Source organism: Mytilus galloprovincialis, chromosome 1, assembly GCF_965363235.1.
Source record: "Mytilus galloprovincialis chromosome 1, xbMytGall1.hap1.1, whole genome shotgun sequence".
Taxonomy (NCBI): Eukaryota; Metazoa; Mollusca; class Bivalvia; order Mytilida; family Mytilidae; genus Mytilus; species Mytilus galloprovincialis.
In genome coordinates, this window is record NC_134838.1 from 18,696,502 (window position 1) to 18,721,314 (window position 24,813).

The following is a 24,813-nucleotide window of genomic DNA, read 5'->3' on the forward strand; positions in this document are numbered from 1 at the left end:
TTATGACCATAAAAGGAAGGTTGGTATTGATTTTGGGAGTTTTGGTCCCAACAGTTTAGGAAAAAGGGGCCCAAAGGGTCCAAAATTAAACTTTGTTTGATTTCATCAAAATTGAATAATTGGGGTTCTTTGATATGCCGAATCTAACTGTATATGTAGATTCTCAACTTTTGGTCCCGTTTTCAAATTGGTCTACATTAAAAGGTCCAAAGGGTCCAAAATTAAACTTAGTTTGATTTTGACAAAAAATGAATCGGTTGGGTTCTTTGATATGTTGAATCTAAAAATGTACTTAGATTCTTGATTATTGAAGTTTTATTGGTCCAGTTTTCAAATTGGTCTACATTAAGGTCCAAAGGGTCCAAAATTAAACTTTGTTTGATTTCATCAAAAATTGAATCCTTGGGGTTCTTTGATATGCCAAATCTAACTGTGTATGTAGATTCTTCATTTTTGGTCCTGTTTTCAAATTTCAAATTCTACATTAAAGTCCAAAGGGTCCAAAATTAAACTAAGTTTGATTTTAACAAAAATTGAATTCTTGGGCCTCTTTGATATGCTGAATCTAAACATGTACTTAGATTTTTGATTATGGGCCCAGTTTTCAAGTTGGTCCAAATCAGGATCTAAAATTATTATATTAAGTATTGTGCAATAGCAAGTCTTTTCAATTGCACAGTATTGTGCAATGGCAAGAAATATCTAATTGCACAATATTGTGAAATAGCAAATTTTTTTTTAATTAGAGTTATCTTTCTTTGTCCAGAATAGTAAGCAAGAAATATCCTATTTGTGCAATAGCAAGAATTTTTTTTAATTGGAGTTATCTTTCTTTGTCCAGAATCAACTTAAATCTTTGTTATATACAATATACAATGTATATACACTTTTTACTAACAACTGATAAATTTAAATAATCTTTACCATTCAGTGATAACAAGCAGTTTTTTTACATCTTAATATTTTATGATGTATTTAAATGAGTAGTTATTGTTGCAAACTCCATTAGAAATTTGAATTGATATCAGTTTTGAAAAAGGGAAACGAGGATGTGAAAAAAAAGAGGGGGGGGGGGGGGGGGGAGGTTAAATTTTTCTCATTTCAGATTTCATAAATAAAAAGAAAATTTCTTCAAACATTTTTTTGAGAGGATTAATATTCAACAGCATAGTGATTTGCTCAAAGGCAAAAAAAACCTTTTAAGTTCATTAGACCACATTCATTCTGTGTCAGAAACCTATGCTGTGTCAACTATTTAATTTTAGATTTAAAAAGTTTGAAGAAGAAATCTTTAATTGATTTGTAAAATCTTGGCATTTGTTTTGTGTAAAAAAAAACCATGTAATGTCAAAAATTTGATCACAATCCAAATTCAGAGCTGTATCATGCTTGAATGTTTTGTCCATACTTGCCCCAACTGTTCAGGGTTTCGACCTCTGCGGTCGTATAAAGCTGCGCCCTGCGGAGCACCTGGTTGGAAAATGACACGTCAGCGGCATTGTTCCAATACCATTGACCAGAACAACAGAAAGTCGATTATTTCCTCCGCCTACCGCACTCGGTTTCATATTTACTATTTTACAAACTAACTGATATCTGCTTGTATTCCTCTACACTCGGACAAAGTGTTGTAGTCGGACGGGAACCAGTTTACATACTTTATTGTATTTACAACAAAAATGTTGACCTGTCCATAGGAAGGCTTGTATAGTCCGCGCTTTTATTCTCCAAAATTAGACCTTCCAGTGGGAATGCGGACTATATAGTACAATTAGCAAGAAATAAGAGAACAAGTTCAATATTCGCGGCGAGGTGGTTTGTTTACGTTCCGCCATCTTTGTTATTGATATTGTGGAGGGCGCTCTCATGATTTTTCAAACTTACAATTTTAACTCATCCATATTAATAAGTTATTTCTATTTAATATCAAATTAAAAGTGATAAATTAATAACTAAACCTTTCATTACAAATTTCTCCTTTCGGTTCAATGCATTTAGAATTTGTAAACTACAAAACCAAGGATTTGTATAGTATACTATACAAATCCTTGACAAAACGTAATCGGTTAATTTTATTGTTCATTCTGTTTTGGTGTTTTGTTTTATTGAAACAAATAGAGACAATCTTCAAATTATGCTCAACGTTTCGGAAAGATATTCTAAACAACATCACTACAAAATTCATCCTACAAAAACAAAAATTGTTACATGTGGAAAGGTTACAAATGCTGACTGGACTCTATACGATACTCTGGTTACAATATCAAAAGAAGCAACTCATTTAGGTATAACTAGAAGTTGGAAAAAGGAAGGAGAAATAAATGTGGCCAATAGAATAAAGCTCGCAAGACGAACTTTGTATGCATTAATGGGCTCTGGGGTGCATGGAACAAACGGCTTAGATCCAGTAACATCTTATAAAATCTACAACACCTTTGTTCTACCAAGACTCCTTTATGGTTTGGAAGCCATTCCTCTAAATAAGACTAATATATCACAGCTGGAATCTTTTCATAGAAAGAATTTAAGACATTTTCAATCTCTTCCTCAACGCACGGCTATAGCTGCAATATATCTTTTAATTGGTGGATTGCCAATAGAAGCTGAACTACACAAAAAGCAACTGTCTTTTCTACATAATCTACTGTCTTCAAATGTTCAAAGAGTTGATGATATCATCATCAGACAAATGTCGGTCAACTATGACAACCCAAACAGCTTCTTCTCAACAATTCGAGAAATCCTGTTAAAGTATGGACTGCCTCCAATTCATCTTCTCCAAGAAACTCTTCCCTCAAAATTGAAATGGAAATCTCTTGTAACGAAGCATCTGAACACATACTGGCAAAATACATTAAGGGACGACGCAGAATCTAAATCAACTCTAAAACATATGGATACTAAACATCTTCTTGCTGGCAAAAATCATCCAGTATGGACTATATTTGACAAGACAAAAGCCGAAGTTCGAAAAGCTATTATTAAAGCTAGAATAATTTCAGGAACCTTTATCCTGAATTCTGATCGAGCGAAATTTAATCAAGCACCTTCTTCAGTCTGCCAATTATGTAATCTTTCTGAGGAAAATATCTTTCATTTTCTCCTTTTATCAAATATTAGAATTACATACTTTCAACCAATCAAGACCTATGTTACTCAACATATAACAGCTGAAGTCTGGCACAGTGTCTTTCAATCTAAATCAAGTATCATCAGGCTAATTATAGACTGTAGGCATTTCTCACAAATACTAAGAGACGACAAGATAATGAACATGATAGAAACCAAAACAAGGGAGATGTGTTATAAACTGTATATCAAACGCTTAAAGTTGCTTGAGGCAATGGATGGTTGACGGTCTGAAACAAACAGTTTTTATTCCGTATATGTTGTGTTTTAACGTTTATAAAAGACACTCAGATTTTATTTGTAAATAGAAGAGTTTTTCTTTTTTTTTTACTGTGTATTATACTGGTGGATATTAACTTTTAAAATATATATAACATATATATATTTTAATGTGTAAATAGTACTTTTATTTGGAGATAATCCTTGGTGTTCCTTATAAAGGAAGCTCATACGGAGAGAAGAAGTTTCGTACCGACTTAAATGGTCTGTATAAGCTTAAGTCCCTTCAAACATTAATGTGGTAGGAATATTAAAGACTGTTTTACAAAAGGATGGAACTGTTTTATTTTAAAAGTCGTATTATAGTGATATCTGTCATGTACGGATTTCGACTCTCACCGGTTAATTTCTTCTTTTACACGTGTTTTTTAAACTTCCTTTCAAAACATCACAAAGTTCAAAATTGTTTTTTAGGTGAATTAAACTTATTTTAACAATCATGAAGCATTCTAGAATCATTTTAAAGCAGTTTCTACTTCTGTACAGGGTTTCTCAAGAAAATACCACAAACGATCGCAGAGGATTTGAAATTTCAACTCAAATCGGCACCTGGTTAAATCGGCATCTAGTCAAATCGGCACCTATTTGAAGTCAATTCGGCATCCAATAATATTTGTTATAATATTTTCTATTCAATTAATTAATAACTTTTACCAAATACATAGTTAATATGTTGTTGTGTATAAAGGTAAACAACGAAGCCCTTACCCAAGCTGTTGTTTTAACAATGAGACAATTAGAAAAATAAAATGGAAAACTACGAGTCCCTTTCAATAAATCAAACTTTCATGCCAAATAATAGCAAATTTAAGGTGTTCTTTTTCAGGAAAGTTTAAACAGCATTAAGCCAACACTCCTGTAAAATGCTCAACTGGTTAAAAAATGCAAAAAGAAATATCCAATACCTTTAATTCCTAAATATACCTCACATATATAATTAAAAATACATGTTCCAGACCGTATGAGTATTTGGACCGTACATGTACGGTCTGGACTGTATACGTATACTCGTACGGTCCCACCATACGCGTACGGTCGGACCATATGAGTATACACATATGGTCCAGTAAGAGCTAACCATTTATCACAATCTTTATTTTTAGTTTTATAACTTGTGTTCATTACAATTACTTTTAGATGGATAAATTGAACAATTGAAATTAAATATTTGTTTAATTGTATATCTGAATCCTATTATGGTACTCTCGCCCAAGGTGACACTTAATACCACAATAATGATATATTTTTTACATTTACATGTTTGCAGTTCATTCATGTTCCTTTGCATTTGCATTATTTTGTAAAGTTTCTAATATTCTAAAATTGTCATCCCACATCATGTTAATTTCCAATATTGTAAATTTCTATGATTATAATTCAATTAATGTATTACTGATCGACATGCTAAATACAAGATATTAACAGATTTAACATGTTCAATAAGTGTGAATTTTTGTATTAGTTAAAAAATAAAGTTTTTATTCCAATTACAATTGGAACTTTTCCATATTAATTTGAGAGTTTAATAAGTTATGTTGATCTGTACATGAACTTTACATGCATTTGTAACTTATAAACTTAAGCAACTTCTTAACGATATTAATCAGACCGTACGCATACGGTTCGACCGTATGAGTATTTTGAAAAAGTACGCATACGGTCCAGACCGTACATGTACGGTCCAAATATTCATACGGTCCGGAACATACACATTTAGTTGAGAAAAATAAATATATACAAAATGTACATGAACCCCCAAAAATGTGAAAGTTAATATTTTTGGACAATCCCTTCCTTAGGTATTTAACTCTTTTTGCTTAAATACTGAAAACAAATCTGGCAACCCCTTTCTTATTTTTACTCTTTTTGCTTAAAATACTGTTAAAAATATATATTTAACATGGGTGACGAATTGAATATATCGGGTGTCGATATAACCAGATGCCTATTTGACTATACCGGATGCCGATTTGAACAGGTGCCAATTTAACCAGGTGCCGGTCTGACTAGAATTCTTTGAAATTACCCGAGTTACATTAGACCTTTGATAACAGTAACAAAAAGATTATTTAAAATTATCTAAAATTTTCTGGGAGAAGGGGGTTCGTACTATGTACCAGTGAGAAATATACAAGCCTTTCTACGGTATTTATTTGTACAATTCAGGTAGTCTTGACCTATTCATTTGTCTTAAAAAAAACCAGCCAGTTGTCATCTTCACTTCACACACACATATATACGAATATCAATTATATGCTTACGAGACATGTTGCATTGTTAAACTAATTACGGTATGTGAAAATCAAGACTTGCATAAAAAATATCCCAATATTAGAGACAGTGGCGTCATTTTTCCTTAGAGCTTTCAGCTCTTTGATTGAATAAATGTGTTTAGTTCCGATGCAAAGACCCTATAAGTGAATCAATATTAACGCCAAAATATGCAATCTTTAATGACCTGACAACAGTATAGTAACTATATCCCTTCTTAATAAGTCTATTCAAAGGTTTTGTTAGTTTTTGAGGTGAATACTGACACCTTTGTGCTTTATAAAGAATATTTCCATAAAAAATTGGATGTGAAATACCTGAACGTATAAGAAGTCTGCATGTTGAGCTATATTTACGAATGATGTCCTTATACCGATGATAAAATTTAGTAAATGTTTTGACTAGTTTGTGATATCGAAAACCCTGGTGTAATAATTTTTCAGTAATACATAAATTTCTCTCGTTAAAATCTAAAACATTTTTACATACACGAGCGAATCATACAAGTTGAGATATATAAACACCGTAAGATGGTGACAAAGGAACGTCGCCATCTAAAAATGGATAATTAACGATAGGAAATGAAAAATCATCTCTTTTATCATCAATTTTAGTATTCAGCTTTCTGTTAGTGATATAGATATCAAGATCGAGGGAAGGACAGTGGTCATTGTTAGTATTAGCTTTATTTAAAGTAAGTTCAGCAGGATAAATTTCTTTAATATACATACTGAAGTCGTCATTATTGAGAGCCAAAATATCATCCAAATATCTAAATTAACTACCAACAGTGACACTTAACCTTTCTAAATTTCAATGGTGTAACTCACATTACAATTTCAATAACATAGCTGTATAAACATTTGAATGCTTCTAATTAAGAAAAGATATATAAAGTTTTAAACTTTAGGAAATTTGAAATTAACAGAAAAAAAATAAAACAATGCATTTGCATTGAAATATATACAGTAAACAAAGGGGATTAAGCCAATGTCTGTAAATTCAAGTAGAAAGTTTTTATTCACTTTTGTGATCATTATTTTTCTGTAAATTGTGTCATTCGTGAGTCTGAACTTAAAATTGCAAGAATGCAGAATTATTACATAGTTGAACCGTATCCGATTTGTGATTTTTGTCGTGCCTGCAACTTTTGTTGCAGAAAGCTCGACATAGGGATAGTGATCCAGCGGCGGCGGTGTTAGCTCACTTCTTAAAAGCTTTCTATTTTAGAAGGTGGAAGACCTGGATGCTTCATACTTTGTATATAGATGCTTCATGTTACGAAGTTTCCGTCAGTCACATGTCCAATGTCCTTGACCTCAGTGTCATGGTTCAGTGACCACTTGAAAAAAAAGTTCAAATTTTTTGTAATGTTGAATTCTCTCTTATTATAAGTAATAGGATAACTATATTTGATACGTGCGTACCTTGCAAGGTCCTCATGTCTGTCAGACAGTTTTCACTTGACCTAGACCTCAGTTCATGGATCAGTGAACAAGGTTAAGTTTTGGTGGTCAAGTCCATATCTCAGATACTATAAGCAATAGGTCTAGTATATTCGGTGTATGGAAGGACTGTAAGTTGTACATGTCCAACTGACAGGTGTCATCTGACCTTGACCACATTTTCATGGTTCAGTGGTTATAGTTAAATTTTTATACGACCGCAAAATTTGAAAAATTTTTCGTCGTATATTGCTATCACGTTGGCGTCGGCGTCGTCGTCCGGCGTCCGAATACTTTTAGTTTTCGCACTCTAACTTTAGTAAAAGTGAATGGAAATCTATGAAATTTTAACACAAGGTTTATGACCACAACAGGAAGGTTGGTATTGATTTTGGGAGTTTTGGTCCCAACATTTTAGGAATTAGGGGCCAAAAAGGGCCCAAATAAGCATTTTCTTGGTTTTCGCACTATAACTTTAGTTTAAGTTAATAGAAATCTATGAAATTTTGACACAAGGTTTATGACCACAAAAGAACGGTTGGGATTGATTTTGGGAGTTTAGGTTTCAACAGTTTAGGAATAAGGGGCCAAAAAAGGGCCCAAATAAGCATTATTCTTGGTTTTCGCACAATAACTTTAGTTTAAGTAAATAGAAATCAATGAAATTTAAACACAATGTTAATGACTACAAAAGGAAGGTTGGTATTGATTTTGGGAGTTAAGGTCCCAACAGTTTAGGAATTAGGGGCCAAAAAGGGACCCAAATAAGCATTTTTCTTGGTTTTCGCACCATAACGTTAGTATAAGTAAATAGAAATCTATGAAATTTAAACACAAGGTTTATGACCATAAAAGGAAGGTTGGTATTGATTTTGGGAGTTTTGGTCCCAACAGAATAAGGGGCCCAAAGGGTCCAAAATTAAACTTTGTTTGATTTCATCAAAATTGAATAATTGGGGTTCTTTGATATGCCGAATCTAACTGTCATGACTGTGTATGTAGATTCTTAACTTTTGGTCCCGTTTTCAAATTGGTCTACATTAAGGTCCAAAGGGTCCAAAATTAAACTTAGTTTGATTTTGACAAAAAATGAATCAGTTAGGTTCTTTGATATGCTGAATCTAAAAATGTACTTAGATTCTTGATTATTGGCCCAGTTTTCAAGTTGGTCCAAATCGGGGTCCAAAATTAAACTTTGTTTGATTTCATCAAAAATTGAATAAATGGGGTTCTTTGATATACCAAATCTAACTGTGTATGTAGATTCTTCATTTTTGGTCCTGTTTTCAAATTGGTCTACACTAAAGTCCAAAGGGTCTAAAATTAAACTTAGTCTGATTTCAACAAAAATTGAAATCTTGGGGTTCTTTGATATGCTGAATCCAAAAATGTACTTAGATTTTTTATTATGGGCCCAGTTTTCAAGTTGGTCCAAATCAGGATCCAAAATTATTATATTAAGTGTTGTGCAATAGCAAGTCTTTTCAATTGCACAGTATTGCGCAATGGCAAGAAATATCTAATTGCACAATATTGTGAAATAGCAAATTTTTTTTTAATTAGAGTTATCTTTCTTTGTCCAGAATAGTAAGCAAGAAATATCTAATTGCAAAATATTGTGCAATAGCAAGATTTTTTTTTAATTGGAGTTATCTTTCTTTGTCCAGAATCAACTTAAATCTTTGTTATATACAATATACAATGTATATTCACTTTTTACTACCAACTGATAAATTATAATAAATAACATTCAGTGATAACAAGCAGTTTTTTTTACATCTTAATATTTTATGATGTATTTAAATGAGTAGTTATTGTTGCAAACTCCATTAGAAATTTTAATTGAGATTAGTTTTGGAATAAGGGAAAGGGGGATGTGATTAAAAAAATTGGGTTCAATTTTTCTCATTTGAAATTTCATAAATAAAAAAGAAAATTTCTTCAAACATTTTTATGCCCCACCTACGATAGTAGAGGGGCATTATGTTTTCTGGTCTGTGCGTCCGTCCGTCTGTCCGTTCGTTCGTCCGTCCGTCCGTCTGTCCCGCTTCAGGTTAAAGTTTTTGGTCAAGGTAGTTTTTGATGAAGTTTTAGTCCAATCGACTTCAAACTTAGTACACATGTCCCCTATGATATGATCTTTCTAATTTTAATGCCAAATTAGAGTTTTTACCCCAATTTCACGGTCCACTGAACATGGAAAATGATAGTGTGAGTGGGGCATTCGTGTACTGAGGACACATTCTTGTTTTGAGAGGATTAATATTCAACAGCATAGTGAATTGCTCTAAGAGAAAACAAAAATTTTAAGTTCATTAGAACACATTCATTCTGTGTCAGAAACCTATGCTGTGTCAACTATTTAATCACAATCCAAATTTAGAGCTGAATCCAGCTTGAATGTTGTGTCCATACTTGCCCCAACAGTTCAGGGTTCAACCTCTGCGGTCGTATAAAGCTACGCCCTGCGGAGCATCTGGTTGTGTTTTGGTCTGTTTTTCTCATACTATATACAATGTGTCTTCTATATTTGTTGTATGGAATGATTGTAAGGTGTACATGTCTAGCAGGCAGATGTCATGTGACCCTGACCTCATTTTTATGGTTTAGTGGTCAAAGATAAGTTTTTGAGTTTTGGGCTTTTTATCGAATACTATATGCCATAGGTCAACTATATTTGGTGTATGGAAATATTTTATGATCTTAATGTCAGTCGTGCAGGTTTTATTTGACCGTGACCTCATTTTCACGGTTCATTGCACAGTGTTAAGTTTTTGTGTTTTGGTCTATTTTTCTTAAACTATAAGTAATGGATCAACTATATATGTTGTATAGAAGCATTGTTAGCTGTATCTGTCTGCCTGGCATATTTCATCTAACCTTGACCTCATTTTCAAGGTTCATTGGTCTTTGTTTAGTTATCTTGGTTAATGTTAAGTTTATGTGACAGTTGTAATAAAGCTTAGCTTTATACCTAGGACTATCAACATAATATCAATGATTAGTATAGAAGGCGAGACATTTCAGTGTGTGCACTCTTGTTATATTTTTCAACGGCGGACAAATTTCAGAAAATTTACAAAAATAAACGATGTCTGACAATCAATTTGGAAAGGAATATGATGTTTTTGATGCTACAAATGGATGAAACATTAATAAAAGGCAATTTGCAACACGTTCTAATGAAGCAAAGAAATTATTTTGTCTAAAATCAGAAGGATTTTATGTACGCTCTCAAGTCACAAGTACCGGTCTTGAAAGAAAGTAAAAAAATTTCATACAAAGTTATTAATTTTAAATAACATTCCATCAATCTGTATATATTTATAGTCTATGCTTTTGTCACGTTTATAAAGAAGGAAATTGGTTATGTCTTTTAATTATAGGATGTTTGACATTGTTATTGTCATCGACTGCTATTTTTTGTTATTATTTGTTTGACTACGCATATAAAATGCAAACCGCAAACGGACCGGAAGTTGAGATCCCCACCCTTTAACCATATATATATTCATGTATGGGACAATATAACAATTCAAATGAAATATAGGGGGATTACCTGGGGTCACCATACACCCTCCTGTTTGAGAACTTGGAAATGGTCAAGATCCTCACCCCTAAACCATATATACTCATGTATGGGACAATATAACAAATAAAATGAAATATAGGGGAAGTCCCTGTGGTGACCCCAGTTCTCCTGTTTGAGAACTTGGTAACAGTTGCGATCCCAACACCGAAACAATATATATTAATGTATGGGCCAATATAACTATATAAATGAAATATAGGGAGAGTCCCTGGGGTCACCCTACCCCCTCCTGTTTTAGAACTTGGAAACCGATGAGATCCCCACCCCTAAACCATATATATTCATGTATAGGACAATATAACATATAAAATGAAATTTAGGAGGAAGTCCCTAGGGTCACTCTACCTCTTCCTGTTTGAGAACTTGAAAACCATTGAGATCCCCACTCCTAAACTTTATATATTCATATGTATGGGACAAACTAACAAATCATTTACATTTACTATGGGCAGGTCAGTCAGACCTCACCTTTGATCCCTGTAGTAGTGAACGTTTGTCTGATTCGTGTCTCATAAATTTTGTACTATAGAACACAAACTCCGTTTTCTGTCCAGGAAAACCAGTCCATTCATACTATAACATGTTCGTAATAAGTCAACTTGTACTACTAGCAGTCAACTAAAACCAAGGTTAACTTCCAAGTAGAACAACTGCAATCATTGCGAACTTGTACTACTGCAGATTCCCAAGAGAAAATATACATTGATATATGCATTGTTTTTGGTTAACTGCCTTCAGCGCTTACAACACTTTAACTGTATTTTCAGACCCTCCATCTGCTATAAAGAATTTTAGTTGTATCATATATAACTGGGACGAAGGAATGAAATGTACCTGGAATCTTGGAGTTAAATATTACAACATTCGTTCTATTAAAGTTTCCTTGCTCATGTAAGTACAAATGTATATATCAAGGATCTGTTTTTTCTTAAAGACTGCACACATTTTGTACTTGTATTCATTAAATTTTTTGAATATAGAAAAAATCTTATTCTGACAATTAATTTTTGTTTGCCAAAATTAGTCTGTACATTAAAGTGATGAAGAAATGAATAAAAAAATATGAGTTATATGTATTGCATATACTGTCACTTTTAGATATTTGTATGATGTTAGTATTACTTAATGGTTTTACAAAATGGAGACAGTGCTACACCCTCATGGGTAGTCATGGTCAGTAAAAACCAACCTTTTTAATGGTTTTACAAAAATCAAATCTCATATTTTTAACTTTTATAGCCTTATTTGTTGTCAGCATTTCCTTTCATCATAATAAATAATCTTTTACATATGTTTTGCCTTTGTGCCAATTGGTATTTCATTAGCCCCAAACAAATCTTTTATTTGCGTCAAACCATATATCATTTTTCGTCAAAATAATACAATTCATTTGTGCAAATAAATAGTATGAATATAAGATCTATCAAGAAAAGAAAGTTTTAAAAAATAATGTTACAACATATTTTGATAGCAATAAATAACAGTTTCATCTTCAAAAAACAGCATTAAACCAAAAATGAAAACATTAAAAATTGATGTGTTTGTTTTAAATGCTGAGAATAAAATTTCGTTTGTCATTCAATGTTTTTATTTTGGGTTTGCTGTCTGCATCTGTTGTGAATTTGGCTTTTCAACTTATTTGGGTACATCTATACAATTTGTCTACTTATTTAAACCTGGGCATTTATATAATTATGTCTTAGTAGGCAAAATTTTAATATCTGATTAATCATTAGCAATCTAACTGGTTGAAATTATAGAGTTTAAGTCAATCAGAAAATTAGTAATAAATATTAAACATTTTTTTCAAATGAGGATCTTTAAAATGGTATTGCCAGTAATATCTTTATAAATGTTTACAAAACTTAGAATTTATTTCTGAAATACTAAGGATTTTCAACCCCAGGAATAGATAACTTTATCTGTATTTGGGAAAACCTTCTAGAGTTTTAATTTCTCAATGTATATGATATTCAACTTTGACGATGGGAGCTTTTTAGTGACCTTGACTGGCTATACAGCCCTTGCACCGTAGTCATGTTCAACTTTGTATTTATTTGACCTTTTAAACGTTTTTGATTTGAGTGTCACTGAGTCTCTGACATGCATCTGGCATTCATGGTGAATCTATGATGAGTTTATTGATAGAAATAGTATTTTTTTACTCTGGTACATATAAGAACACTGGAATACTTTATTTTACTTATAGGAAGAGTGGCGATATTACTGGACAATACAATCCTGTTTGTAAACGAGATAAAATAACTAGAAATATATTTTGTAACCACACATGGAACCATACTGACCATGTAACCTTTGACAGAAGTTATCTTAACTTCACTGTTAATGTAACTAATAAATGTTGTACCGAAGTTCCTGTTTCCAAGCAAACTGAAAATTTAATCATCATTCAAAAAGAAAATGGTAAAAGTTTATCGCAGCATGTGTTTATATCAGCTTGTTCTTATTTTTTTTTGCATATTTATAGCCAGCATGATATGTAGGATAGTATTTATTGCTGCTTCTCTTGCATAGTAAATTAGGAACATTTTTTTTCTTTTTATGATTGCGTATTTTTAGCCTGTTAGTGAGATTTCATATTTGTGTTTTTAGTCTCCATGGTTCTATTCATCTATAAAGATTCATGAAAGAATATTTTTCTTATTTTTATTTCTCTCTGGTGAAACTAGCAAAAATAAACCACTCATGTAATGTAGCTTAGAATTCAGACAAACTTAAGCCAAAGTAGACTGGTGTTTTCCAAGACATTTTGATTTTCGATACTAGAGTTTTAGCGAATACTTATAACCAAAATCCTTATACAGAAAATTGAATATGTACATGTACAATCTGTATATCTAGAGCCATGCCGATTTCCTTCCTGATCTGGTAGGAGTCTTAACTGTTATACAATCTGTAGTAGAAAAGATCAATCCTTGATTAGACTAGTGTGCTACTTATCAATGGTAGGTATACTGTATACCAACTTAATTTCACAGATACTTTTTTTGTGTTTTGCTCCTTTTGCAGAGATTAAAGTTCATGATTTTAACATTTTCTTGATGTTTTTTTTATAGAAAAGGTCAAAGTTTTACATATTCATGTTATTTTGCTACTCACGAAAGTCACAAAAATATATTGCTTGCCAAAATTAGTTGGTTTACAGTATTAGCCAATTACAGTCATACACTCATGTCGTTTACAATGTTTATGCTCCTCATTTGACCAATCCTGTAATGGACACGGATGTGCTCAGGAAGGTAACTTGAGTTTTCCCTGATTGATTGATAGGAAACTTATACAGTTTGAAAACTGTGGAAGGGGCAGAGCTCTGTTCATTTGTCCACAGTCACTATTTCTACATAAGGAAACTTTGACAATGTTTTTAATCTTGATAGTAACTTGCATTTCTTTTGTAAATTTAAAATGAAACTTTATAGATTGAAGATAAAAAAAAAATGGAAGAATCTTATCAATTTTGTAGTTAAGAGGTTAAATTCACTGCTGCTAAAAATAGACAAGATATCTGTCATTTCTTGAGGTATACATAATACATTGTATGTCCTGCCAACAGTTGTAGAAACCATTATATATTCTGGTCTGTGAGTCTATCCTGTACCAAGTCAAAGTTTGTATTTATGTTAGTTTACAATGATTTTGTTTTCAAATGAAGATGTAGTATGATATGTTAGTTTACAATGATTTTGTTTCCAAATGAAGATGTAGTAGGATTGCCAATGAGACAACTGGACACCAGAGACCAAATGACATAGAAGTTAAAACAACTATAGTTCACCATAAGGCCTTCAACAATGAATATAAATCATATCACATTGAAAGCTATAAAGGCCATGAAAAGACAAATTTAAAACAGTCCAAACAAGAAAACTAAAAGCCTGACTTATGCACAAAAAAATAAAAGAAAAACAAAGTGACATACAGGAAAAAAACCACTGAATTACAGGCTCTTGACCTGGGACAGGAACATACATGTCGAATGTGGGGAGGTTAAAAAAAATACTGGTGCCAAGCCCTCCCCCTAACCTGGGACAGTGGTGTAACAGGATAACAGCAGACTGAACTATAGAATTAGTTGAAAAGGTCTTAACTCATTAGATCAATAGTTCAATGAAGATTGATTCTCAATGTGGGTGAACTTTAAGAATTATATGTCTAATTACAATTTTACACTGATTTCAGAGTTCAATAAACTATGACATATAATAGTGTAAGAGACCCTTGTGTCCTACCTATGGACAAACATTTTTTTTTTTTTAAATAAAATATTAACAAGTGCTTGATAATTATTATTAAGAAAGGAAAGCAGGCCAATTATTTATAGGTCATTGGTCGAAAGACACTATGAAGTATTTCTGATATCCAATACTGGATTAGATATGGGAGAGATCACATACATCCAAACTTCTTCTCACATGACATTTGTGTGTTTTGTTTAGTACAGAATAATTAGGAAGACTTATTTAAACACAATCCAATTACAATGTCACTTGACTTTAATTTATTACTAAGTGTTTAAAGTGTTTGAATCCTGAAATCTAAAATAAATCTCTTGAATAAAAGGATGTCTAAGATCAAATGATAGCTGGAAATTTACTTCAAATTGGATACAAACCAAATTAGAAATAAAATTCTCTTTAATTTGTGATCCCTTAATTTAGATATGAGAACTTTTTTCATGTTTGAAAATGTACAGTCTTTCTGATATATGAAAGAGTGTCTGAATGGAGCAATAAAATTCAAATAAAAACTTTGACCCCGTTCACGCTAGCATTTTTGTTAATCGATCTAATTTGAATCGATCTAAATAAAACCAGTTAGCGTTCACATTATCCTTAATCATAGCGATCTCTATCGGTCTAATCTGAACCACTGCGTTCACATTACAATTAAAAGTGCAATCGATCTGACCTTTTTACCTGTAAAACTGTAAACACTGTTTATAAATAGAACTGATTTATCAAAGTCATGTGTAATACATCGATACACATACTTGAAAGAAAGTAAAAGTTATTGTTTATCTTGAATCACAAGTTAAAATTTTGATACCGGTGTTAATGCAGTATTCTTTAAATTTGAAAGAAATAACTGTGGCAACAAAGTTACAACACGACGAAATACTGCGGTTCCTGAAAAGAGAAAAAATCAAAATCTAAGAAAAAAGACACATATTTCGCAAATCTATGCTACGGCTAAGACAACATGTTTTCAGTTATTTTAAAGGCCTGTTAACAGAGAAATATGGGTTAAACAACGAACCTCTGGGATAATTTTGCCGCTATACATGCGCATAAGTTATTCTCGATTCAATCGTACTAGTTTAAACCGATCTCTGCATTCACATTTAACGTAAGATCGGTTTACTTTAGATCGATTCAAACTAAACTACCTCTTTTGGTGTTTTAGTTTAGACCGATTGAAGATTGATTCACAGCGTTCACATTGGCCCTGAAATCGATCTAAAGTGAACCGGTCTAGTTTAAATCTATAAAAATGTTCTAGTGTGAACAGGGTCTTAGTTTTTGTAATTTTTCAGTGATTAATTTTGTAACTGTACTCAAACTAAAGATGCAACTATCTCTGCTAGACTCATTTAAATTTTAATTTGAGAGTTTTGCTTATGTATGATAGGGAATGTTGTGTATATGTCAATAAGAAATAAATCCACCAATACAACAAAGCTGAATAAATACCATTCATAGGTTTTTTTTTTCCACATGTCCTTTTTTTGTTCTACAGCATTAGTATTGTTTAATGAAGCAATATAAGAAGAAAAAATTATGTATAATCACAGCTTTAGAATAGTATTTCTAATTTGCAACTTTGCATGCACTAATTTTTTTTTTGCACATTATCAGAATGAAGATTTTATTTCAGTTAAAATGTAGGTAAATTTAATGCGTCATGCAGAAATCCCCAATTTGTACACTGGTTTACATTGTTTCATTTGATTTAATTACTTCAAATCATAATTAGAGCATTTGAAATGCCTTTTTTATGCCCCACCTACGATAGTTCTGTTTTCTGGTCTCTGCGTCCGTTCATACATCCGCTATGTGCATCTATGTACTATCGACACATTCCTGTTTCTGTTATAACATAAACCATTTCGTGTTAACCAGATTTCTTGCAACTGAGCGGTTTGATTTACAATTTATCAAGGGCTATTTAAGAAACTATTAAACCTTAAATAGGTTAGGTAAAACAGTTTGATTCAAGTGCATTATCTTCATCTCTTACATTAATTTGAACTACTCAAACACATGGTTTCAAATCTAAAACAAAACGGTCAATGTCCAAATTAATAATTGATATATATATATATATCCATCCCTACTTCATTTTTTTTCGTAGAACAAGGAAATACTAGAATTCAATTGGAGTCAAGTTATGTATCATTTAGTGCTCAGTACATAAATTAGTAATCTGTCAACAGAAATTGGTCAATAAGGTTTGTTCTAAATATACCCCACTCTCACCCGTCTATTCCTTCAATTGGTCGTTTCTGCACTCTCATCCATCCATTCCTTCAACTGGTCTTTTTAGCACTCCCAAGCACCCAATTTTTTCTGATTTTTGTCAAGCCTGCAACTTAAGTTGCAGAAAGCTCGACATAGGGATAGTGATCCGGCGTAGGTGGCGTTAGCCAACTTCTTAAAAGGCTTGTATTTTAGAAGGTAGAAGACCTGAATGCTTCATACTTTGTATATAGATGCCTCTTGTTACGAAGTTTCCGTCAGTCACATGTCCAATGTCCTTGACCTCATTTTCATGGTTCAGTGACTGCTTGAAAAAAAAGTTAAGATTTTTTGTAATGTTAAATTCTCTCTTATTATAAGTAATAGGATAACTGTATTTGGCATGTGCGTACCTTGCAAGGTCCCATGCCCGTCAGACAGTTTTCACTTGACCTCGACCTAATTTCATGGATCAGTGAACAAGGTCAAGTTTTGGTGGTCAAGTCCATATCTCAGATACTATAAGCAATAGGTCTAGTATATTGGGTGTAAAGAAGGACTGTAAGGTGTACATGTCCAACTGGCAGGTGTCATCTGACCTTGACCTCATTTTCATGGTTCAGTGGTTATAGTTAAGTTTTTGTGTTTTTGTCTGTTTTTCATATATTTTCTGTTTTTCGTATGCAATAGGCCAACTATGTTTGGTGTATGGAATGATTGTAAGGTGTACATGTCTAGCTGGTAGGTGTCATCCGACCTTGACCTCATTTTCATGGTTCAGTGTTCAAAGTTAAGTTTTTGAATTTTGGTCTTATTATCTAACACCATTTGCAATAAGACAACTATATTTGGTGTATAGAAAAATATTATGATCTATATGTCAGTCGCTCAGATTTAATTTAACCTTAACCTCATTTTCAAGGTGCATTACTCAGTGTTAAGTTTTTATGTTCTGGTCTGTTTTTCTTAAACTATAAGCAATAGGTTAACTATATTTGTTTTATGGAAGAATTGTTAGCTGTACATGTCTGCCTGACATGGTTCATCTGACCTTGACCTCATTTTCATGGTTCATTGGTAATTTTTTGGTTTTCTGGGTAAATGTTAAGTTTATGTAACAGTTGTAATAAAGCTTTATATTTAGGACTATCAGCATAATATCAATGATTAGTAAAAAAGGCGAGACATTTCAGCGTGTGCACTCTTGTTTTATATACAAACCAAGTTTTTATCAGCAAGGTCTCTTATAAGTTCAAAATCACTTCCAATCAAATCAACCACTGTTAAGGGCTTTATGGAAATTTTCATTGTAAGTGTTCTCAAGCCTACATTGCATGTCATGTTTACGAAATTTATTTAGAGATTTATATCAGCAATATCTGGAACTAGGACAAACAAATTGAATATTCCAAAATAATCAACAATTACTTCCCCCGCAGAAAAAATTGCATTGTGCCTACATTTCTTGCTGAATTTGAATGAAACAATTTAAAGAACCAAAGTTAATGAGTAATTGCTAATGGACAGAATTAAATGTTTCATGCAGCAGGGACCACAAAAAATATGCTTTCATTAGTTGTGTTTCATGCTTCTTATAATCAAATCTGAATGCAATGTATTTATAAATGCCTGCTTATTAGATTGATACATGTATATTTTTTGTCATCATATATATATATACATTTTTTAATCACAGCCTATATGTCACAGATTATAACAAATGCTCTTATCATATAATATTAAATAGTAATTATTATAAAAAAAATCATTTTGTACAAAATAATGTTTCACTGGTGACAAAGAAAACACTTACTGAAAAGTATTCTGAAAAGTTTACATGTAGTATTTATTATTTTGCATTTATCACAAGACTTATTCATCAGTAGTACAAATTTGCATTTAAAAAAAAATCCACAATATTTGGTGTTATTTTTTGTTTATTCATCATAAATGATTCAATAGGGATGACTGGGTAGCAAAAAACATTTAGTATTTATTTCTAAAATGAGTAATATTAGATACTAATCATTTTAATCTGATTTTCAGTGAGACCTGATAAAGTTCACAATGTTACAGTGTCTTCGGTAACAAGTACCTGTGTTTCACTGAACTGGGATCATCTCAAGCGTAACAGAAGTAAACTATTCACTGTTAGAACTACTACAAATGACTCGAACTGGGATGATGCACAGGTGAATTAATTTACAATAGATCACAATATGTATACTGTTCAGTAGCGTACAGTGTTAATTTTACCCCAAAACAATAAAAAAAAATAAAAACCTCAAGAACACGTTTTCAGCAATTTTTAAGAAAGAACACAAAAAAAAGGGAATTGTTTTAAGATGTATACGATTGTTTATTAGTTCAATATATTCATTCATAAAGATCTAGATGAATCCATTTTTTTATAGAAATAAATTGAACAACAGAGTACAACTGTGACTTCAGACACAAAAAGTCAGTTGTAACTTGTTGACTTTATCACTTTACTAAAGTAAAAATATTTTAACACTAATTTCTGTCAATCTTGATGATTTTTATTGCCCTTGCCAAAGCCGAGGAGACATTAAGTCTTTCCTTTGTCATACCTGTCAACCTGTGACGATGAAAATGCAGGTCATGACCTGCATTGAAGAATCAAATCTCAGGTCATAACGCCTACGAACTTTTCCGCTGAATTTCAGTATTTATGGTAAATTTTCTTATAATGTATATCAAAGATACCAAAACATCAATGCATGTGCACTTGGTTAAGTCATTTTAAATCTTATTTATTATTATTTCATTACACTTTTAAGGGTTTTTACAAACTTGTGTATCACAGTCTTATGTTCTTTACTGTTTGTCATCATCTAAAATTTCTTTTTCAAATGTAATAGTAAAATGAGACTACTAGCCTTCACACATACCATGTAGAGGTATTACAAGTAAGATCAGTCATTTTTGATTGACAAGGAAATTAGACTATGATAAAATATAGTAATACAGTTAAAGGAAGTATAAATGTAAAAAATAATTTTCAACTTTTTTTTAAAAATTGTATAAAGGTATAAAAATAATGAAAAATTATTTTTCAATATGTATTTGAATTTTATATTATTATGATTTAATCTTTTTCACCCATAAAACGTAAATATAAGGAATAATTTTGAATGGTGACAAATAAGGGGAAGTAACTTTTAGTTGAAATATCTTTGTAAAACAACAGGGCAATTTATTTACGACCTAAAGCTAAGGTAATTGGTGTAAATCAACAGTGTGTTTGACACCAAAGCTGTCAAGTGAAGCCATACACTTAATGGGTCACTTAATTTGACAGTTTACATAGCTAGATGAACTGCATGTTCATGGAAGAATTACGAATTTGCCGGTATTTCAAAGGAATATTACTTATGAAAATCAATCTCAAGGCTAAGAAATACGGGTCATTTTCGGAATTTCCGGGTTATTTCAATGACCCGTCGGGTGATCCGGGTGATCCCTCAGAATTGTGAAAATCTCGGTCACACCCGCAGAATCCGGGTCAGTTGACAGGTATGCTTTGTACGTCCTTACTAACGTCCCAAAGTTGGTTTCCTATCTCTAACTTTAGTTCGCCTCAACCAAATGTTATGAAACTTGTACACAATGCTTTATACTACAAAACTCAAATCAAGTTTTACTTTTGGTGTGGTCACTTTAACTCTTCTTGAGTTATGCTCCTTTACAAATGGAAAAAAATGCTGCATTGTTCGTTTGCCTGAACCAATTTTTCTGAACACAATACTTAATACCACAAAACTCAGATCAAGTACAAATCTGGGTAGTGCCACTTTTACCATTCTTTATTTATGTCCCTATTTAACTTTATGTGATATGCAGCAGTGGCATCATCTGTGTCCCACAAACACATTCTTCATTTATTTTTCATGCTTCTCGTTTGCAATTTTTGTGTCAGCAGTTATCAATTTTTTCAAATATCTGTAACAGAAATCAAAATAGGGTACATAATGACCAATTGTCTACAATTATACTGTAGTATTTGAAGGAAAAACAATCTAAGACAATTCATTCTTTATTTGTATAATTTATAGGTGGAAGAAACACAAGATACAAATATCACAGTATGTGAGTTGAAGCCTTACATGAGATATAACTTCTCCATTGAAACTAGACCAGGGAAAGATGTAGGCTATCCAAGTGATCTTGTTTACATCTCGGCCATTACAGACATAGATAGTAAGATGTATTTTAAGATAATGTGTATAAAGTTCATAGCAGCATTCTCCACTCATTTGAAACATTTTTGACAAATGGGGAATAATGATTTAGAAACCAACTGTTAGTGAATTCCTACAAAAAGTATCTAGTACATTACACTAGGACTTTCTAACCAAAACCATTAGAAAAACAGAAGTACTACTATCAATTCAGAATTTATGTTGTCCAATTATTATTGCTACTTTTGTTGAGCCTTCGACTTTTGTGGAAAAAGCAAAACTAAGCGCGACTACATTCTGTAGGTGGCGTCCACAAATATTCACTCTGTGGTTAAAGTTTTTGAAATTTTAATAACTTTCTTAAACTATACTGGATTTCTACCAAACTTGGACAGAAGCTTGTTTATGATCAAAAGATAGTATCCAGAAGTAAATTTTGTAAAAAATAAATCTATTTTTTCCATATTTTACTTTTAAATGGACTTAGATTTTCTGCCAGGAAACAACACATTCACTCTGTGGTTAAAGCTTTTAAAATTTTAAAATTTTAATGACTTTCTTATTTTATTTTTAATTTGTTCCAAACTTGGACAGAAGCTTGTTTATGGTCAAAAGTTAGTATCTAAAAGAAAATTTTGTTTATATTTTGTACCTGTGTATCTGTATTTTACTTATAAATGGACTTAGTTTTTCTTCCAGTTAACATTACATACAGTCTGCAGTTAAATTTTTTTTTAAATTTATTAGATTCATAAACTATCCTGGATTTTTACCAAACTTGGACAGAAGGTTTTTACAAACAAAAGATAGTATCAAGAGGGATAATTTTAATGATTTTTTCCTCATTTTTGTTGAGCCTGTGATTTACAGCAAAAGTAGGCGAGACACTGGGTTCCATGGAATCCTTACAAATTTATGAAGAATTTACTGAAATATGAGATTCTTTATAACAATTTCTGGAAATGCTGCATATAGATACATCTATCAGATATCAGAATGCAGGTTCTTATTATTACAATACTTACTCAGTGGCCTCATTCGCATAAATAAAAAGCTTGCAATAATTTATGAATTTACAGAACTTTATTCCAGTAATTATAATATTTATCCATACTTTTTAACTTTACTCAATGCTGGTCATTGGTTGGACAAAATCCAAAACTAGCTTACGGTACTATTATAACAGAGGAGCAGGCGGGGTGCCAGTTACATATTACATATCATAACTTTAATCACCCTAGCACAAAAATGAAAACAAATATTGTTTAAAATTAAACATCAATTGAAGGCCTTTCCACCAAAAACAATGTATTTTAATATGAAAGTTGTAAAATTAAGTTTAGAATGTCATTTCAATCGTCAAATGACAGCTTATTGTACGCTAATTCCAAAAATATATGGTTTCTATGCAATATTTTTTAAATAAGGGAGATAATTTGTTACTTCTGGTTTGAAAAATGTTACTTCCGATAATATTTGAATATTTACTTGACACTGATTCCAAAAATATCTGGTTCTATATACTTTTATATTAATCAAGTACAAAAATAGCTACTTCCGGTTTACAAAAAGTCACTTTCGGTTGTTTTTTTTCAAGGTTAAATGGTTTGATACCTTTTGCCAAAAGTCTAATGGCTTTATCATGTATACATATTAGGTAAAGCAAAGGTCAAAATCTAGAACATCAAATTAAGCTATGACCTTGAGATCAATTTCAAGGTCATAAACCAAGGACCTCAAATCAAAAGACCATAGGTCTAAATTATATTTTGTTTATGAGTTATCATCTTACGCATATTTTTAAATACAAGAAGGGAGAAAACTCCCTTTTACGTTCAACGTACCCTTGCAATCAAATTTTATGAGTTATAACATGTCCCAACTAACAATTTAGTAAAAATAATTTGTTGATGTCTTATACTATAAAAAAGAAGATGTGGTATGATTGCCAATGAGACAACTATCCACAAAAGACCAAAATGACACAGAAATTAACAACTATAGGTCACCGTACAGCCTTCAACAATGAACAAAGCCCATATTGCATAGTCAGCTATAAAAGGCCTCGATAAGACAATGTAAAACAATTCAAACAAGAAAACTAACGGCCTTATTTATGTAAAAAAATGAACGAAAAACAAATATGTACCACATAAACAAATGACAACCACTGAAATACAGGCTTCTGACTTGGGACAGGCACATACATAAATAATGTGGCGGGTTAAACATGTTAGCAGGATCCCAACCCTCCCCCTAACCTGGGACAGTGGTATAACAGTACAACATAAGAATGAACTATAAAAATACGGTTTTTGGGAATAAGTGAAAATATGCCAAATTCAAAACTAAGAATATGACCTTGACCTAATTTTCTATTTTTTGGATTGAGGACCTCAAATCAAAAGATCCTAGGTCTCTATCCCTTATGGTTTACAAGATAGAAATGCATCTCACTTATATCAAATGCATAAGGGGAAATAACTCTCATATGGATCATTCATATTGCTTTGGTCAAAATAGGACAAAGTATATATGCGAAGGATATAACAAGCAATTTTATAAAATAAATTTGTCGTAATCTTTTACGGTCGCAAAGGAGTAGTGGACACAAGGAAAACATTGTTTGAGGAGATAACTCCTACAAAGAAAAGTATTCGGTTATGCAGGGTAAATTTCAAAAGCACATAAACTGTTTGATATCATATACCAAATATCTAAGCGACATATTGTGAAACAAATATTTATCGCAAGAACAAAATTAGGCGGAAGAAAAAAATAAAAACCAATTGTCCAGAGAACAATTGAAGGCCTTTCCACATCAAAGAAACTTTGGAAAGAAGCTAGTTTCTTCAGAATGATGCGATAAATAATGGTTTTGATATATTTAAAAGTGAACTAAAGTAGATAGTATGCTACTTCGGGTTAAGCAAATGTTCCTTTTGGTCTCATATGATAGCTTCCTTCACACTGATTCTAAAAAAATATAGTTTCTATAGACTTTTGCCTGTAAACCGGGATATAATTGACCACTTCCGGTTTACAGAAAGTCACTTCTAGTCTTTAGTGATTAGTAAATGTATTTAAACTACAAAATATATGGATTCTGAGTACTTTTGATATGAAAAAAGTGCAAAAATAGCTACTTCCGGTTTTCTCAAGGTCACTCCCGTTGTCATTTTTCATGGTCATATGTCTCCTTACCTTTTGTACAAGGTCATATGGCTTTATAATGAACTTGAAGTTATAATCAAATAACTATATATTGAGACATTTCAGGGGCACTAACACCTATAAGATACACTTTAATTGTATCAGATCAAATGTAACATATCTTCATTACAATAAAGCAAACATTTAATTTTGCGCTTGTTTTTTAATGTATATCTTTAAAACTGTCTAAGAAAATTTCAAAACAA

At 31.9% G+C, this 24,813-nt stretch overlaps 1 protein-coding gene across 2 annotated transcripts in view; it reads left to right on the top strand.

The window, feature by feature from the left end:
• Positions 1-24,813, top strand: part of LOC143068141 (uncharacterized) — a 64,970-nt gene that overhangs the window by 27,604 nt on the left and 12,553 nt on the right. For both annotated transcript variants that reach the window (XM_076241951.1, XM_076241958.1), the window contains exons 4-7: positions 11,484-11,607; positions 12,926-13,140; positions 19,239-19,384; positions 21,269-21,413. In XM_076241951.1, coding sequence (XP_076098066.1) covers positions 11,484-11,607; positions 12,926-13,140; positions 19,239-19,384; positions 21,269-21,413 — 630 coding nt within the window. The remainder of the gene's footprint in view (positions 1-11,483; positions 11,608-12,925; positions 13,141-19,238; positions 19,385-21,268; positions 21,414-24,813) is intronic.